General features: G+C 43.2%; 1 protein-coding gene across 2 annotated transcripts in view; it reads right to left on the bottom strand.

The window, feature by feature from the left end:
* The window catches only part of SMAP1 (small ArfGAP 1), an 870,387-nt gene that overhangs the window by 216,891 nt on the left and 632,665 nt on the right, over positions 1-20,831 (bottom strand). For both annotated transcript variants that reach the window (XM_078648020.1, XM_078648021.1), the window contains one exon: positions 20,037-20,121. In XM_078648020.1, coding sequence (XP_078504146.1) covers positions 20,037-20,121 — 85 coding nt within the window. The remainder of the gene's footprint in view (positions 1-20,036; positions 20,122-20,831) is intronic.

Below are 20,831 nucleotides of genomic sequence, written 5' to 3'. Positions count from 1 at the left end.
CCCCCTCCCTGCCTCCGCAGTAAAAGACTTCACCCCTTTGCTTCTCCCTCTCTGGACTAAAATTATCAACAGCTCTCTCCAACAAGGAAGCATACCTGACTCCCTCAAAGTTGGTCAGGTCTCACCTCTACTAAAGAAACCTACAGCCGACCCCTCTGATCTCAACAATTACCGTCCCATCACCAATATTCCCACTCTCGCCAAACTGCTGGAAAAATGCGCACAACTACAATTGACTAAACACATTGAGCAATTTGATCTCCTCAACCCTCACCAGTCAGGCTTCCGAGCAGGACACAGCACAGAAACTGCTATGACTCACATAATTGACGACGCACTTCAAATGCTAGACCAAAACGACACCTGCCTCCTCATCCTTCTTGATCTCTCTTCAGCATTCGACACCGTTAAACATGAGAATCTTCCTACTAAACACAAGAATGGGTTTATCTGGAACTGTTCTCAAGTGGTTCACTTCCTTTCTTCACAACAGGTCGCAGAAATTCAAGAGTAACAACCTGATGTCCTCGCCAATACCGGTAACGCTAGGCGTCCCCCAAGGATCCTCTCTATCCCCAACTTTGTTCAACCTAGTCATGGAACCTCTCACCACCTTGCTACAAGCATCCAATGTACACTTTCACATGTACGCCGATGACACCCAACTTTACCTCAAATTACAATCCCCCAATGACATCTTGCTCCTGAACTCAACGATCAGATGCACCCAATCCTGGCTTGCCGATAATCACCTCAAACTCAATGCCCTGAAAACAGAGTTCCTTCTGATCTCACCTCCAGCGAAGATATCCACCACTCAAATTTGGCTTAAACTCCTAACCGCACTCAATGTCCAACCCACCATCGTGGACTCAGCAAAATCTTTAGGCATAACACTCGACACCAATCTCAACATGCAGCAACATATCAGCAAGGCAACAAAGGGAGCAAACTTCCAGATCAATACTCTGAGGAAACTTAAACCCTACCTCCCAGCCAATGACTTCCAAACCGCAGTACAAGCGCTAGTCATCCCACGAATTGAATACGGCAGCACCTCCCTCTGCGGACTCCCCCTAACTACAACCGCACCACTAAAAGCTTCATTGAATGCTGCAGCGAGACTCATCACAGGGTCAAAAAAGCACTCCCATATTACCCCTGACCTGAAATCCCTGAATTGGCTGCCTTTTGAAGCCAGAATACATCTGAAAATCGCCTGCATGACACACAAGACGGTACACCTAAACTCACCCGGCTACCTCGCTCAGAAACTGACAATCTCTGGGGGAATTAGAAACACGAGAGGCACAAACAATCTTCTGCTGCAACCTCGAAGATTCCGGAAGGAAAAAACATACAAGCGCTCCTTCTCAGGAATGGCGCCTAGGATTTGGAACTCACTCCCTCCCGAAACCAGGCTTATCTCTTCCACTACACTCTTTAAAAGAGAAGTAAAAGCTATCCTCATGGCTAAATACACTTGAACTATTATCTCGAACTCTGTTAACACCCTGCACCGATCTGTACTACTTGTTTGACCCATTTACTTATTTGTATGAGTTGTCTTATTACTCACGTGATGGGCTCTGTAGCCACATATCTGTACTGTGTGATCTACTGATTTATTTGTTGAATATGTTCCCTCATGTACCCCTCTATGTAAAGCGCTCTGATATCTGCGAAGATCTTGTTCGCGCTATATAAAACTTTGAAAATAAATAAAAAATAAATACTGCGATCACTGAACTACTGCGATGACGGAATGCATAGACAAGACATTTGGAAGAGAAATTGATTTACCTAGATGGTGCGCTCCAATCAGACAGTGTGGAGCTCACCTACAGCTTACATCAAAACTGTGACTTTTTTCCTCAATGTCAGTCAGTTGGTTCCCCGACTACACCGCTGGCAGTACGCTTACTGAATGGCACAACCAACTTTACTATACTTTTGGCGAAGTTTGTGAAGGTGTTAGTCAAGAAGTATAGGTAGCCATGTTATATGGCAGAAACACACTTTGATAACCAAAACACACAGACCCATCGATGTCACAGACTACGTTAGTTAAGTAGCGGTTCACAATTGTATACTGTACAGCACTCGTGTGGCAAGTTTTAATAGGTCATGGTAAGGGTTAGCATAGCGGTAGTTTCACATTATTGGTATGTAACTTAAGTACCAGAACTTATACTGCTGTAGTTAAATGGTACAGGGCAGGAAATGTAAGGAAGCCATTAACCAACAGTTTTAGGCGAGCATGACAGTGCAATGTGAGACTCATTAGCACACCCAAAGGAGGAGACAGCAAAAGCATCTAAGATGTCCTGCACAGGGCTTTGCCAGTAGGCTTTTGCTGGTTGCAACAACAATATATACATATTGCTCCCTTCTACACTGAAACATACAGGGCTTCTAGATGTTGATGCCAAGCTTCATATCGGGATATAAAAATATGTAGCAATTTACTGAATTCGTTTTTAGCAGGAAAACACAATATTGACTACTATACAGAGGCTTAATTGTAAGCAATAGTATTATGAAACTGACATAGTTTGCTTTATCAGTAGTTACTACATAACCCCATTCGGTGATTTGAAATTTTATATGCAATATTTACTACTTTCTGAAATCATACTATCTCCTTTTTCGTCTCATAATCTGAATTTACCCTGACATATGGAATGGGATGAGTCTGCCAAAGTATTAGACCTGGCATCATTGGCGTGAGTCTCCCTTCCATTTTTGATGGATTGCCTCCTCTGTTTTGATATGTTTTGCTGGATTAATGCTTTGGGCACTATGCCACTGCTAATCAGGGCCACAGTGCAAGTGCTCCCTATGTTAAATTAGTGTACTAATTGGTTATTTCATGATTGGGTTATTTGATTTACCTGTCAGCCCCTAGTACAGTGCGCCATGTGTGCCCAGGGCTTGTAAATCAAATGCTGCTGATGGGCTTGCAGCACTGGTTGTCCCACCCACAGTAGCAGCTTGTAACGTGTGTCTCAGGCCTGCCATTGCAAGGCCTGTGTGCAGTCTAGCACTGCCATGTCGACTTGGTCAAGTGCACCCACTTGCCAGTCCCTAAACCTTCCCTTTACATCATATTACACGCCCCTATGGTAGTCCCAAGGGCAGGGTGCATTGTAAGTATAAGGTAGGACAGGCTCTGATGTGTTTAGCATGTTCTAATAGTAAATTACAGCAATTTTCGTTTTTCACTATTGAAGGCTACCTGTTCCCATAGGCCAGAATGGGCAGTTAGATTATTACATTCTTATAATCCTAACTGACTCAGGGAACACAGTAGCAATTTGAATTTAGTATGCCTGAACTCAGAATAATGAAGTAGATCTTTTAGTAAAGTTTATTTTAATATTCTGTGTTTGCAAATACCACTTTTAGAAAGTAGGTATTTGCTTGCCTAACCATTTGAGCCTGCCTCTGCTGGGTTGTGTATTCCTTGTCTGGGTTTGTGAGTGACAGGGCTGGGGGATTCCAGGAGACAGGCTGGGGCAGCGTAGTGGTGAATAGAGAGATCTGCATCTAGATGGGATGGAGGAGTTGCACCTGGGAACTGAATAGGGCTGGGCCTTCCCTCTACAATGCTGGCTCCACCCCCTGTGACTTATCTGATGTCTCTGCTCTGCACTGTGAACGGAGAGGAGGAATCATGTCAACAGAGTGCTCCAGAGCTGTATCTTCCCTCTCCTGTGCTTGCTCCACCTACTGTGGGGCGGCTGATCTCTCTGCCCTGCACAGTGAAAGGAAGAAGAGAGTCATGTAAAAAAGTGCTCAGGAACTGGTTTGAACTAGGCAGAGGCCTCTCTGCCTTCAGAGAACAAAGGATTTTGGGGTATAAATATTGGGACCCTGATCTAAAGAAATTAGATCACTTCTGGACAAGAAACCTTTCTGCCAAGGAGAAGAACCAAGGAAGCTGCAGGAGTTGTACTGCCCCTATGCCAGTGTGCTGTTTGCTGGGTTGGCCTGCAGAGGTTGCTTCATTGCCAAGGGAAAGGAGAAGGAACTTTGTAAGGGCTTTCATCTACATAATATTCTCCAAGGGCTTGAACTGTGCTTGCCACCTGCTGAAGTTTCAGAGACAAAAGACTTCACCTCCAGCTCCCTCCTAAATTTCCTTGCTGGGAATTCTGATTCCAGTCACTTGCGTGCTGCTGGGAGCTGGAAGCGCGACGCATCGAGAAGAAGCGTGTCGCCGCCGCAGCTGAAATCATCGCAACGCCGGAGAAGCATGCTTTCGTCGCATATCCTTGGAAGCGTGTGTTCATCGAAGCTGCCTGCTGTCGCATCACCGGAGAAACGTGACGCCATCGAGAGAGTCACCATCGCATCGTCGGAGAAGCGTGTCGCAGGGCCTGTCGCGGCTCCAAAGTACAGAGTCGTAGCAAGGCTGCCAGGGCGTCATCGTATCATCATCGCATCGCCGCATCAAGGGCGCCATCTTCTCTCATCGCAACCGGATCATCGCATCGCAACAAGGCGCCACCTTGCGCACCGCAACGGGCCGAGAATCTACGCATCACCTCCATACCGGTAAGGCTCACGACGAGTCCCCTACTCTGCGCAAGCATTGAGGAAGGATGCAACAGTTCCCCCGGGTCACGTAACCGGCGCATCTCCCCTCTTGTGAGCCTTTTGTTCACTTTGCGTTACGCATCCAGGTACTTTGTTGAGAACATTGTCGCATTTACCAACAACTTGAACTTGAGACTTTCATCATCTTCTAATTAATTTTAAGTGTAGCATTGTGGATATTTGTCGTTTGTGGTCTTGTGTTTAAGTCTATATAAAGAATACTTATTTTTATAAAACCTGTGTTGTGTCCATCTGTAGTGTTATCACTGTACTACTGTGTATATTCACAAATGCTTAACACACTGCCACTGAGATAAGCCTGTCTGCTCGTGCCAAGCTACCAAGGGGGTGAAGCAGGGGTTATTAAGCAGTGTAATCCTCTTATCCTGATTTAGAAGTAAGGGTCCCTATTTGGACAAAGGTGAATACCATTGCCAAATAGAGACCCCCAGATCTAACACAAAGCTTAAGCTTAATAAGATACATAGCTTCTTCCTCTCTCTCTAGATAAATATATATATATTACCTACTGGCGGTCGCCAGTAGGTATATATAGTTAGGATTTTTTCCCTATGGAATTTTTGAAAATTCTATGTCTAATAACTTTGGCGTTTGTGGACGGAATTGGCTGAAATTTTCAGGAAAATGGCACATTTTGTTTCTGAGCAGCCCCTGAAAATTTTGGGGGGGTTCGTCAAGGGGGGGCCGAGAAAAAAGTGGGCGGTTGGCCTCACTTTTAGCCCGAACGGCTGAATGGATTTGCACGAAACTTGGCAAAATTGTAGGGACTGGTAGCCCGATGTGCCTTTTGTAGGTCTCAATATATGTGCTCCAGTGGATTTTGAGAAATTAACGTTTAAAAAAAGATATATATCTGTAACAGCGGACTGGGCAGCGGCCCAGGACGCGTACTTTTCGCGCAACGGAGCTTTGTGAAGCGAAGCTGATTGGTTCTCCGGCGTCTGTCAACATTCCAAACAGTCCGTAGCGGCCGCCATCTTGTCTCTCGGTAGGATCGAGAGACAAGAGGAGGTCAAAACAAAGGGGGAAATAACTATAAGGGGGCATAGTAGATCCTCGCTGACCCCCTAGGTTTGATGTGGAGGTTTTAAAAGGGCCCCGCGGGGCAAAAAAATAAATAAATAATAATAATCGAACGGCTGAATGGATTTGCACGAAACTTGGCAAAATATTAGGGACTGGTAGCCCGATGTGCCTTTGCTAGGTCTCAATATATGTGCTCCAGTGGATTTTAAGAAATTAAGGTTCAAAAAAAGATATATATCTGTAACAGCGCTCCGCTTCGCGTAACGGAGGTTTGCGAAGCTGATTGGTCATTCTGTCACTGGGCTATAGTTGGGCTACATCTGGCTGATATTTGGGCTACATTTGTTTTTTTGTGTGTCTGGCGGCCATCTTTGGGCTACATTGGGCTACATTTGGGCTCCAACATATATATAGGCCAATGTAGCCCAATATATATTTTTCAAAGTTAATTTTCGTAAAAACCACTGGAGCATATATCTTGAGACATAGCAAAGGCACATCGGGCTACCAGTCCCTACAATTTTGCCAAGTTTCGTGGAAATCCATTCAGCCGTTCGAGCTAAAAGTGAGTCCAACCGCCCTATGGAAATGAAGGAAATGAATGGGTAATTTGTAATTAGCAAATAGCTCATCGCAAACTAGGAATGGTAAAGAATCGCTATTTATTCCTTAAAGTTCGCTATTTAGGAAATGCAAAAAACTTTGATGATACATATGGCGGTTCATCTCTAACAAGATAAGAAGCATAGGGATACATTTATGATGACTGGCGCATCACCAGGGATGTGTTAGTCATTCTGTGCCGCTGTTCCGTCACCTATGGTGTGCTGCATTTACAATGCGGCGCATCATGGGGCAAAAACAGCACAGATGCGTGATGTATCTGTGCCGTAAAGGTGGCGCATTGCTGGAGTTGTATCGCAAGTGTGATGAAGCTCTAGCAAGGGTCGGGGGTGCCCCTGTCGCAGGGTTTCTGTTCTCACACAGAACTGTGGACAGAGGATTGGAACCTCGGCGAATTAGGGTGTCCCAAAACTCACGTTAGTAATCAAAAACTCCTTAGCAAGCTAGGTACAGTGTCACATTGGATATAACAAACTCTCAATGTTTAGACAATCCAGAATATGAACTTATAGTACCTCAGGATACGTGGAACTCATGAACAGTCGGTCGTTATATATTTCTTAGAAACCAGAACATGGAGTTAAGAAGAACACATGTGTATTTGAAATGTTTATTTACTAATGCCGTCTTCACAGGCGTAGTATCTTAGATAATACAAGTACACATATTATCAGTAGCAAAATTACCAGCATAGTTACTAGTACATAAAAAGCGAATGGTGATAGTATGTTAACATGCTGTAAATGAATAAGAGTTAGCAACACTTATAAGCAGCCGCGGGCCGTGGAGGGAGTTACGGTGGGGCAGGGAGGCGGGGAGGGGGAGGGGCAAGGTAGAGAGGGCTCCACCCTGCTTCTCCCCCTCCCCGCCTCCCTGCCTCACCGTAACTCCCTCCACGGCCCGCGGCTGCTTATATCTCACCCTCCCTAATACACATATTATATTATTTGCTAAGAAGGTCTCTGTGTTGGTTTAGGGCGTGCCCATACTTTAGTGTCTTAGATTTGAAGGAATCACATCAGCATACACCAGCTCTCTCTTCATGTGAGCCGCATCAACTGTTGTGTATGTGTGTTCGGCAAAGCAATATAAAACCCGCCTCATGCCCAGAATTGGCAGAAGTTGCACTTATGTTATGAGTATGAAGTCGTGGAGATCAGACCTCATAACAATTCTGTATCGTGTTGTTCTTGAAACTTTAGCACTCGCTGTACAGATATAGTTTAACAAGCAAAGCAGATAGTAGAGCAATAACATATTATTCTCATGTAAACCACGATGAACTACTAGGTGGAAAGCTAAAGCAACAACTGGGGCTGTGTTTCAATGGTTCCATCTACACAGCCTCAAGTGCAATCCCGATAAGTCTGAGGTACTCTTCTTCGGGTGCGATGTGGAACCAGAGTGGCAGGCCTGGTGGCCCATTAACATGTCCCCCCCCTTTGTGTTCATCCCAACTGGCTAAGAACTTGGGTGTGAAGATGGACACGGGGTTAACAATGAAGGCCCAGATCCTCGGAGTGTCGGGTATATGTTTCGGCCTCCTGAAGATGCTACGGAGGTTTCTTCCCCTACTATCGGAGGAGCACAGGAGGCTGACTGTGCAGGCCCTGATAGGCTCCAGGTTGGATTATTCTAACGTTCTATACCTGGGCCTGCCAGAGTACCTGTTACAGCGGCTGCAAGTTGTGCAGAACGCTGCGGCGCGAGCAATCTACGGATTGAACAGACGTGCCAGTGCCACGGCTCTGCTTCAGACCTTGCACTGGCTGCCAATCCGTAAGCGGATCGCCTTTAAGACCTTGACTCTGACTTACAAGGCGCTTCATGTGACGGGGGCTAAGTATCTCCAGAGGAGACTCACCTTTTACCAACCGGCGCGCTCCCTGAGGTCAGAATCCTTACTTCTGGCGACCGTTCCACGAGTGAAGCGAGCACGCCTGGGAGGCCGCTCCTTTGGTTTGCTGGCGCCCCAACTGTGGAACTCTTTGCCCCTGTCACTTCGGGGAGCCTCTAGTTTATTAGCCTTCAGAAAGGACCTTAAAACGTGGTTATTCTCCCAGTAGGCCCCCTGTGTCTTGTTTTGTTATTTTGTATCTGTAATTCTCTTTTTTTAATGTGTTATGTTAGTTTTACTGCAGCCTCGTTGATTAAAAGCGCCGGGACACTCTTTTTGAGTAGCCGTGCGCTCTACAAAAGCCACTATAACATAACATAACATAAGTGTCGTGTGCAGAAGTTGCAAAAAAGGAAAAATGGCGTTTAAACCGGTAATGAGCCCATGCTAACTTAACACGGTGTAAAGATATCCAGGACCTAGATGACACCTCCCCATGATCCGGAAACGAACTGAATAAGATAATAGAAGTGCCATCTCATGAGAGCAGATTGCAAGTTTATATGTGGACGGTCCGCAAGGTAAAGCATTAAAAACTAGGAAAATTTAATGCTAAAGAAAAATAAAACAGCCAAGTACTTTACCGAGTCTTAAGCCAATAGGCAAGGTAAATAATAAAAACTTGACAAATAAGTCAATGAATTGTCAATGAAATGCTAGTACTCAGCATATCAAACATGAAAAAGGTCTATGACATAACTGTGTATGCAAAATAAGCTGCAACAGCCTCCAATAGGAAGTCACCGTCTTCATCCGAAAACAGTTCAGCCATCCAATTTAAAAGCGGAAAAGAACATACGTGCTCTCCCAGCACCGGATCCTCTATCACCATCAGAGGACAGCTCGGTGGGTTTTCAAGAAAGCTCTGTTCCAAGAAAGACTGTGCTGCCGCCAGTAAATTCCAGGGACCAAGTAGTCCATGCATCAATGCCACAGCCATAATCCTTTCGCCAGGACAAACCAACTCGTGAGTAATGATAGGAGTCATCAGCTGATTAAAGTCGACGTCAGGAGAAACCGGTCCGCAGAGACACAAATCAATGGCCCAATCGAAATCACAGGTCAGGCAGTGAAATACAGGCTGGACACAGGTGAAGTAGGAGAATCGAAAAGATAATCCATATGCCGTGCTTAATATCGCCAACGGCATTGTGCCATAATATTCTAGCATGCGATTGCGGAACAGTGTCAGCAGCTGCAGGGTGGGAGGTTGCATAGGAGGGACATCCATATTTAAAAATGTAAAAAAGCACAAGAGCGTCCGCTGGTAATGCAAGTAAAAATGCCAATCCACGAACTAGAGTGGAGAAAATAGAATGAAAGGAAGCAGGGATGAGTCCAAAGATTTTCTCAAATGAAGTCACGAGACCACTGGTAACAACTTTAAAAAAGTGCACCAGGGACTTTGCGGAGGATGCGTTAAAGATAGTCGGAACCATCTTGCTGAATTTGAAAGGCAAATCTGAATTGAAAAGTGTGTGCACCTCTGTACGGGTGTTCGCTTTGTGAAGCACGAAAGTTTCACGGGCCGAACTCAAGGCCACCTCTCTCTGAGACAAAAGAGCTCTTATTCTTGCCATGCCGTTGAAATCTGTCCCAAGGTTGGTATTTGTGGCCAGATTGAAAACTCCCTATGTTCATGTGTGGTATGAAATAGAACATTTCTGCAGCAAATAACCCGTTCACTTACTGTTACGATAAAAGGAATACTTTTAATTAACTCAGAACAATCTTCATTATTGAGCATCAAATAACTACCATTTTCCAACAACTTGAACGTGGGGATGATAGCAGGAACTGGCGTGCCTTGCAACACGCAAGCCATATTTGGTCGGTGTTTGTTGCATGAACCGTGTAACTGTATGTGCCTACACATTAGTGAATGATCTGGCGTCTCAGTGCATTCCTCTCCATTCAGATAAACTTCTTGATCATCTTTGAAACATCTGTATGTGTATGGAAGCGACCAGACCTCATGAAGAAAAGCACTACCTAAAGGTTCATAACGACCTATTGGTATATATTTCATACAATTTGAAAACTTATATAAAGCAAAAGGCAGCGTTATTAAACCGTGGATAAGGCACGTTGCCAAAAAACCCGCAATCCTCTGCTGATGATGTCACTGAGCATGTCATGAATGATGTAATATGTGACATCATCAGCAGTGGATTACGGGTAATAGTATCTCTAGTTTACTCCCCTATAGCTGTCTTTCTTTTAACATAAGTGTCTGTTTCCTTCCCTTATACTTACTGTTTTTGGTTCGCTTCCGGTTCGCGTACCGGGGAGCGAACTGGGAAGCGAACTAAGAGAAATAGAGGTTGGCACAGTTCCAAATATTGTACCAATTTTTTAATAACGGGGAGGTAGTTCTGAAAAGAACTTTTTTTTTTATTTTTCAGAACATTTTTTTACTTTTTTTGAATTTTTCTGAACAGTTTTATATTTTTTTGGGTTTTTCTTGGAGGGGGCAATGAAAACGATTCATTGTAAAGGGCTCAACAGGAGCAACAAAACAAAAAAAAGAAGTATTTATTATTTTGGGCGTTTCGTACAAACTTGCATATGATAGTCAATAGCTCTGTTGATCAGAGTGATGCTTTTTTCTCCGTAGGAAATGAATCCATCGCAAAATACGCAGATGTGTTTTACATCACCAAATCTCATTTGTATATTTGGCACCATCTCCCTGCCCTCTGGTCCCGTTACTTCCAGTACAACAGATCTTCTGGCCATAATAGGGAGATTATCTAGGTCGTTCCGAAACTGTGCAGCACTGTAGTTGTTAGGATGCCACCTAGTCATATGGCGATGCATTGTGTAGTTTCCGAAACTGTATTTTTTGTCGGTCCCTCTGGACAGTCTATCTTGACATATAAGGCAAGTTACGTATCTTGCATTTACTTTTTTCTGACCTTTGGGAATTTTAAAAAATTGCCAAATGAAGTTTTCTTTCCGGTGAGACGTCCTGGGCTGCTCAGGCAAAAACTGCCTCTCTTCGTGCTCGTCCTCCTGTTCCTCTTCTTCCTCTCCTTGTTGAATTATAACTTGAGCAGGTGGTCCACTCTTCCTTGGATGTGGTGGAGGTGGTGGGGAAGCACCAGCTGAAGCTACTAAAGAAGCCATTGCTCAGTGATCACAAAGGGTCTTTCTCTCACAATGATGAAAGTCAGAGTGAGGAAAGAAGGAGGGATTTTCATCATTTGGGAAAAACAAGAGTTCTCAACCAATCAAAAGTGTTCATTTTAGATTATATGACCTAGTCTTACATCATTAGGAAACCAAAAGTGAAATGAACCAATGAAAAGTGTTATTACCAAGTCACATGACTTGCTGTGTTTACGTTAAGCGCTTTGCAGGGCCTCCCGGTTTGCTTCCAGAAACCTGCGCTTTGCGACTCGCTTCGCGTACCAGTTCGCTAACGTTGTACGTCATATGACGTATCACGCGACAACGTGAAACATCATGCGGACGGGAGGCGTCACGATGTTGTTTTCTAACGCGGCACTTGCGGTAAAGAAACGTTTACCGGCTCGCGGTCTATTTCGCGGCATCAAGGTCAGCTAACGGGAAGCTTCCCGATTCGCGAAGCGGGAACGAAGAAAAAAAAATATTTAAAAAAAAAATTATTCATAAACATATAAAATATATTTTTGGATTTAAAGAAGAATACATTTTACAGCTACAGATATTAGCTGTTAAAAAACCAATGAAATTCACAGAAAAAACCATAGGTTATAGACCATATATAGTTAGGAATTAGCATTTACAAAACCTTGAAAATTCACTGAAAAAACCATAGGTTATAGACCATATATAGTTAGGAATTAGCATTTAGAAAACCTTATTTTACTCACACAAAACCATTGAAATTCCATATATAGTTAGTTGCACTAACTATATATCGCGCACCCGCAATCCACTGCTGATGATGTCACATATTACATCATTCATGACATGGTCAGTGACATCACTGATGACATCACTGATGACATCTCAAATGACATCACTGATGACATCACTGATGACATCTCAAATGACATCACTGATGACATCATGACACACCAATACCAGTTACTACATAAGCACTCACTGATTCCTACGTCTACACACACATTCACTCATTCACCCATACAATCACTCATACATACAGTCACTTATTATTACAACACTATCATATGCACTCATACACCTATGCAGACAGTCACACACTGCCACTCATCCATGGAGTTACTCACACACCAAGCCAGTCCTGTAAAGAATCAATCACACTTCCATTTCTTCATCTATACAGTTAAACACAGAACACCATACTTCAGTGACATCACTGATGACATCACTAATGACATCTGAAATGACATCACTGATGACATCTCAAATGACATCACTGATGACATCATGACACACCAATACCAGTTACTACATACACACTCACTGATTCGTACGTCTACACACACATTCACTCATTCACCCATACAATTACTCATACATACAGTCACTTATTATTAGAACACTATCATATGCACTCATACACCTAGTCAGTCCTGTGAAGAATCAATCACACTTCGATTTCCTCATCTATAGTTAAACACAGAACACCATACTTTTCACACATATACTAACACATACTTACTCTCTTATACAATCACTGATACAAGTACACATTGATATGCACAGAGTCACACACCTCCCAGCCAGCCACACACACACTCAGTCTTCCATACATCCAGTCATTCTTCAATATGTAAAACGTATTTAAACTTTACAAAAACACACAGACACTAGATGATGTCATCAGTGATGTCATTTGAGATGTCATCAGTGATGTCATCAGTGATGTCACTGACCATGTCATGAATGATGTAATATGTGACATCATCAGCAGTGGATTGCGGGTGCGCGATATATAGTTAGTGCAACTAACTATAAATGGAATTTCAATGGTTTTGTGTGAGTAAAATAAGGTTTTCTAAATGCTAATTCCTAACTATATATGGTCTATAACCTATGGTTTTTTCAGTGAATTTTCAAGGTTTTGTAAATGCTAATTCCTAACTATATATGGTCTATAACCTATGGTTTTTTCTGTGAATATATATATATATATATATATATATATATATATATATATATATAAATACACACACACACACACACACACACACACACACACACACATATATACACAAATGTATATTTTTCTCACTAAAAAAACAATGGTTAAAGGGATGTTATAGTTAGGAGAAAACATCAATAAAAACATTTTAAACTCAAACAACCAGTGAACTTCAACAGCTATAGTTTACTGATGTCACCGTAACTTGTAATGTAATGTAATGTAATGTAATGTAATGTAAGGGGTTTCTTGTATAGCGCAACCTTCACTGCAGGGAGCATCTTGGCACTTAGAAAGGCTAGGCAGGGGTAACAGAGACCTCGCTGAAGATAGGATTAGGTATATATGTTCAGATTAGGTTTTTGCAGAAGGCATCAGTTAGTCCATATATCCATGTTTTAAGAGTTTTTCTGAAGACTACTTCAGAACTGTTTCTGAACTTGCACTCTCACCATGCACAGTGATGTCATCAATGATGTCATTTCAGATGTCATGGGTGATGTTATCAATGACGTCACAGAACATGTTATAAGTGATGTAACGTGTGAGGTCATAAGTAATGCATGGACAGGGTGCAAGTTAGTTACATCAGTAAACTAACTGCTGAATTTCAGGTTATTTTTTTTGTTTAGCCCGCCACAGTTTAATAAGAGCATATAAACACACACAAATATATATATATATATTTCATCCAAAGAAAGAAGCAGCAGTTTTCAGTCCGTAGCCAGATGGCTGGCGGTGCTTCGAATGGGTGCTTAGCCGCAGTGCCCCCATAAATACTCCCCGCTCCTCACTTTTCCAGAAGAAAAGGCACTCATGTTTCTGTACCGGAACGCGTCATACTTCTAGTGCTGCTGGAATAAGCCATTGTTATTGGATTAACGCCCTCAAGTGTCTCTTTTTCTTGGAAATTGAGGAGTGGGGAATATTTGTAAAGTATGTGTGTGAACAAACATGTTTAAAGTGTATTTATGCTTCAGCAAATTCAAACCCCTAACAATCCTGAAATTCACCAGTTATAGTTTGCAACGCACACCATGATTCAGCACATCAAGATCCACATAAAATTCTAGTACAACATCAAGCACTAGAACCGTGCATAGTGAGAGCCAAGGGGAGGCTGGAGCTCTGCTAGCTGATCAGTCTCAGCAATAGGGGTAAGAGCCTGTGTTGCGCTGCACATTTGTGTACTCCCTGCACTTCCATTTTCTATAATCTTTCTTCTTGCAACGCTCTGCAGAACCTGAAAACCCGTGTGCAGAAAAGTGCTCCCTCTCTTCTCACTCTATTCTCCCCTGTGCCCTGTACAAAGAGGAGAACCTCCTTGAGCCAGTTCCATGTGAAGTGACTTCCTGACTCCTCGAGGAGCATCATCTTAGTTTTAGTGTGAGCAGAGATCTCAGGTTTCCCGGGATCCTATGTGAGTACTCAGTAAACATACATTCCATCTTTTCGCTTGACTTATTGCCCAGATTTTGCAATGCAATAAACAGGTCCACAAATCCCAGAGTTCAAATACCTAGTGTGGAAATGCAACATGCATGGCCAGGGAAAACTTGAGAAACTGGTGTGAAACTAGTAGTATGAGTTAGAATAAAGTAATGTGTCTGCTCCTGCAATCTTACCTAGGTCACATGATGCTTCTTTCTGTTCAGTTACTGTCCTATTGTTGATCATGCAATGTCATTTTCCTGTAATAGTATCAGGTCGAAGGTAATTAGGTGTCATTTCCATAGATGTCCGCAGTATGCTACTTATAATTTTAGAATCCTGAAAAATCCTCTCTTTTTTATCACAAATATTGGCAAATAACGCAGTAATGGCTACAGATATTGATCAGGATAATGTTCTTTATAGAAGTGTGTCAATGATGTGAAGTTGAAACTAAAAGACAGCGCGATGTACAGTTTAAAGAGTTATTCTCATCTAGTTTGGCAATATGAGGAGACCGCCTGGCGAGCATCAGTACTGCCTGTACAAAGGCACAGTGTTTGCAAGGAATCTATTTTAGTTGGTTTATAATAGTGTTATGCAAATTCAGCACCTCTACCCGTATTTCAAATTTAATTTGTATTTTTATTTCTAAAACGTTTTCTACCGAGATGGATCAGGATAACTGGTTTTGTTGCCAAGTAGAGACAGTGACACTGATTATTTTCTTTCCTCCTCATTAGACAGGTCAGTGCTTCCAGGTCGACAACACTCGAGGTCAATTCCGGGTGAGTAAAAATATGGGGTTCATGTAACTTGAATGAATACTAAAATCAAGTTCCCGTTTGTTCTTAGAAATCCACAGCAACAAAGTTATCGAGCCTGCCAACCTCTGTTTCACCTTCATTTTAATGATGAACTAAAAACATACATGCAACCTCACAATATCACAAACCCCACACTAACAACCTTAAAAAAACGGCATTTTATCGCGAGAGACTTCGATAATATATTTCAGAGTTAACTTGGTACACATTAAAATCCAATCTATAATTTTAGCAACCCACCCACAAGTCAATGTTTTGTCTTGTCTAGCGCTGTAAAGCATGCGTGGTTAAGTATAGCGTGGAAACGGCCGCGTTGTAGTGGCTGTTTACCCGTATTGATGTCTTCACAAGACACGTATGCCTGTACTGTGGTAGCCTTATAAATAATCAAAACATCCAATAAAGAGAAGCTCGATTTTTTCAGCATCAATCTTGGATTTTAAGATTGCTTTGTAATTTTCATCCGTAAACCTCAGAGGAAAGATGATTAGAAAATGTTATTCTGTGATACATAAGTGCATTAATAATACATTTAGCTCTTTAAAACAAAATGAGCTCGCCTACTGAGTTTAAAAGCTTGGAGTTAGAATAATGTTGTTTTTGCTATTAAAAGGATATTGCTGCATTTGCTTATGTTGTCGGGTAATCCCTATTTCTTTGTCATGCTTGCCCTCCTGAAACATTTTACAAAATACTGCCTTTTTGTCCTGCCAAAGACAAAAGGACGGCGGTCCAAAAACATATTTAGTGTATGGGCATGGGAATGGAAAGTTTTAGTGCTAACATAATGAGTATATATGTCCTCAGGAAGAGAAATAACCATTCTAGCCCATCAGTTAACATGTCTGGCACTAGGTCGTCTTCCTACAATGGTAAAGGAGACCACAACAAAATGTCTGCCAGAAGTTCAGGATGGGCCAAAGTCAAAGTCAAATAATTTATATAGCGCACTACATACCCAGAGGGTCTCAAGGCGCTTGTGGAAGGGTGGGAAATTACTTGTCGAATATCCAGGTTTTAAGCTGCTTTCTGAAGGCTAGGTGGTTTTGAGTAAGGCGGAGGTGAGTGGGAAGGGAGTTCCAGGTTTTAGCCGCTAGGTAGGAGAAGGATCTTCCCCCCATGGTGGTTTTGTTGATGCGTGGAACAGCAGCGAGGGCTTGGTTAGAAGAACGTAGTTGGCGGGAGGGGGTGTAGCAGGATAGTCGCGTGTTGAGGCATTCGGGTCCAAGTTCGTAGAGTGCTTTGTGTGCGTGGGTGAGGAGGCGGAACGTTATCCTCTTATTGACAGGGAGCCAGTGGAGGTCTTTCAGGTGACCGGAAATGTGGTCTTTACGCGGGATGTCTAGTATGAGTCTGGCTGAAGCGTTTTGGATGCGTTGGAGTTTTTTCTGAAGTTTTGCGGTGGTACCGGCGTACAGGGTGTTTCCGTAGTCCAGGCGGCTTGTAACCAGTGCGTGGGTGACCGTTTTTCTAGTTTCGGTGGGGATCCAGCGAAATGTTTTTTTGAGCATGCGAAGAATGTTGAAGCAAGATGATGAGACGGCGTTGACTTGTCTAGTCATCGAGAGTGAGGAGTCCAGGATGACGCCCAGGTTCCGTGCATGGTCCGTTGGGATGGGTGCTTTTCCTAGGGCCGCTGGCCACCAGGAGTCGTCCCAGGCGGAAGGGGAGGTACCTAAGATGAGGACTTCTGTTTTGTCGGAGTTCAGTTTAAGACGGCTGTGCTTCATCCACTCGGCTACTTCTTTCATCCCTTCGTGTAGGTTGGTTTTGGCGGTGTTAGGGTCTTTGGTGAGTGAGAGGATCAGTTGAGTGTCATCAGCGTAGGAGATGATGTTGAGGTTGTGTTGGCGTGCGATGGTCGCGAGGGGGCTCATGTATACGTTGAAGAGGGTGGGGCTGAGTGAAGATCCTTGTGGCACGCCGCAGATGACTTCGGTGGCTTCTGACTTAAACGGTGGGAGGCGGACTCTCTGAGTTCTTCCGGCAAGGAATGAGGTGATCCAGTCCAGTGCTTTTCCTTGAATTCCGATGTTGTTGAGGCGTTGTATAAGGGTGCTGTGACAGACTGTATCGAAGGCTGCGGAGAGGTCAAGCAGGATGAGGGCGACTGTGGTGACAAAGGCTATAAACGTTCTCTCCTCCTCAGGAAAAGTGACTAGGAAAAAACAAGTGCAAATTGAAAAGGAAATTTCCAAGACATAAAAAAATCTTACGTTTAAATAAATGTGACCAAGACTCATATGGAGAAATACGTTGCGATTCGTTAATCCTACCATATCGTACTGAGCAAACTTTTCCTTATGACTGGTGGCCACAGGTTTAAAGAGTTTATAAACCATAACAGAGAGAGATTCATATCACGAATTAAATGGAGCTTCCAAACGGGGTGAAAAATTGTAAGGAGTCTCCCGGAATTACACTTCACAGTAGACAAGGCAATTATTACCAGATCATGTGGCCATGAAGAGGCAAAAGGGTAAGTCCAAATAGGTCAAATCTCACACAGAAGCTACCTTGAACCACCTTTACTGCAGTAAAAGTTTTATAATTGTAAATGTGGTAGAAAATGGGGAAGGGTTGTGTCTATTAGACAGCACATGCACTATCTGTTGCAAGGCATATTGTGGCTTACCAAGAACATAGAGGTTCTTGTAGCCAGCCCATTGTTTACCACTGTTTAGTTGTCTTAGTCACTCTTATTTGCCTGCTTATTTGTATTCCAGCTTGTCAACCTTGCGTTTGTCCCTCTCATAGAGCCCTGCCTCTTTACAATCTCTTTGACTGTCTGTCATCGCTGCTTTCATTGCTTGATTTTCAATCAATACATTCTTCTTTTGTATGAACAACATCATTAGAGCGTGCGTGCTTTAAGCCATCTCCCTCATGTACATCTCTCCCCCTTTTCTTCCCCGGGTGCTTGCCCGTGCGCTTCTCTACTGTGCTAGGACTACCTGTGCCATCCTGTTGCTTTGCCCTCAACTCTGGGGCTCACTTTACTCCCACCCTCCTACAGTAGCTTTTGCATCCCTTCCAGGCCCTCGATGGATTCACTTCCACTCCATGTTGTTTTGACATTTCCCTACCCCTCCCCTGTGTTGCTTTGCTGTTCACCCACATCCTCTTGTGTTACTTTGCTGTTCGCCATTCCCATGTTGCTTCACTATTCCCCCACCCTTCCCCGTGATGATTTTCCGTCACCTTCCCTGTACTGCTTCGTTGTGCGCCCCACCCACATCAGTGTTTTTTCAGTTACTCCCAACCTTTCCAATGTTCTTTCCGCCCACTCATCCTCTGCCCATGTTGCTTAGCAATTATCCTCCCCCGTACGTTGCTTCCACTCCCCTGCTTGAAAAAAAATGATTTTGGGCCCAATAATTTGCGGTGCACATGCCTATAAAATAATGTAGGCAGCCATGTTAAAGGATTCTCCTTTTTTGTTTTCAAACTTCAGCCAAGCTGCAAAGCTTCACTGATGCTGCACAGTGTGGCTCAAAACCATTGCAAAGTCAGTAGGTCACAAGGGAGATACCTATTGGCTTTGCCAATGCTTGTTACTTGACAGCCACTCCAGAAACACTGGATTTTTCATGGTGTACACACATGTAGATAAGCCCAAACCCAAAACTATATAGTTGGCACTTCAGTCAAGGGTTAACACTGGAATGTGAAAGTGCTTAGACACATGCCATGCAATTCCTCCAGGAGCAAGAGCATCTATCCCATGTTTTGAGATAGGGATACAATTTTCCAGCAAGTCAGCCTTCATGCCTAGGAATATCCAACATTTAATGTTCGCACCTGATTCACCAGACCACCCACTTGTACTCTAGCTTTACACATCCTAGATCTTAAAATTTGATATAAGAAATGTTCTATTACCTTGAGGTCTATATACAGCCCTGCATATTGCACAGCAGTCTGACTCAAAACGGAAATAAATACATAACATGCTATCAAAAGTCATTTTGCACATTATGAAATATCACATTAGAATGAAATGAGCCCATTTTCAATGGCACTAACACGAATCTTAAATACTAGTGTGTAGCAAAGAAAATGGCTTAATTAAATTAGAGAAAAATGGTACCTTCCCACGCCCATGTCACCAATACATACGGTCTGTAGAATAAAGACGCACTATTCAACTCATTGTGAAACCCATAACAAGGCAGAAGAAACATTTATATTTAAATTCTGAAATGTTACAATTTACAAAGGCGTTAAAGGTCACTCTGGCCGCCTCTCCTTGCCAAGGGGTTCATTAGTCGTACTTTGGTTAAGACAGGGCTACTGACAGATTCTGATCCTTGTTAGAGGCGGCCTTTATTCCTTAGGTTGGTCTATTTTAATCATGGTATTGTAAGCTCAGTCAACAGCATCTGATGGAATATTATAAAATAAACCCATTATGCTCACTTCCACACATGTGTTCGAGTATTCAGGTTTGAGGACGCCACTGAGAGCATTTAATTTACTTGTGTCTTACCAAGTCCTAAAAGGTCGACCGTTGGTTCCACGGCTTTCTTTGGGCTAGCTTTAAAATCTAGTTGTTGTTCTTCTTTCTTTGTAGTCTGGAAAGGAAAACAATAATTAATTAATTTAATATATATTAATTATTATTGAAAAACAAATTGCCCTTCAGCAGCGGGAGGGCACTCAACGGCGCTCTCTGTCAGTGTCAGCCTCGCTGCAGCTCGCCTCTCTGTGCCCCTTAAATTCATGAGTAAAGCCGACGCGTTTCGAGGCATTGCGCCTCTTCTTCTTAGGCAGACTTCAGAAACACTGTGGGCTCACCATTTTTTACTTTATTTTATATCATCGCATTCATTAGTGGGCGTGGCAACATTGAGCCCAATGGTATGCTGGGACTTATAGTCCAAATGGTGAGTACTAGTAACTGACCTTTAGTGGGTACAAAGTTTCAAAAGTCAAATTCAGTCCGTTTGTTCCTTAGTAGGACGGGATACAGAGATGCAGGCTTCTTTTGTGCATGGGAGCGTCGTGCCTCGTGGTTTGGAGAAAGTTCCACTCCACAGCCTTTTCTTCCGTGAGAGAAAATGGTGCTCAGCATACCATTGGGCTCAATGTTACCACGCCCACTATTGAATGCGATGATATAAAATAAAGTAAAAAATGGTGAGCCCACAGTGTTTCTGAAGTCTGCCTAAGAAGAAGAGGCGCAATGCCTCGAAACGCGTCGGCTTTACTCATGAATTTAAGGGGCACAGAGAGGCGAGCTGCAGCGAGGCTGACACTGACAGAGAGCGCCGTTGAGTGCCCT

Source organism: Lissotriton helveticus, chromosome 6 (genome assembly GCF_964261635.1).
Source record: "Lissotriton helveticus chromosome 6, aLisHel1.1, whole genome shotgun sequence".
In the NCBI taxonomy this organism is placed as follows: Eukaryota; Metazoa; Chordata; class Amphibia; order Caudata; family Salamandridae; genus Lissotriton; species Lissotriton helveticus.
The sequence above is the reverse complement of the archived record's forward strand: the minus strand, read 5'-3'. Positions and strand labels throughout refer to the sequence as shown.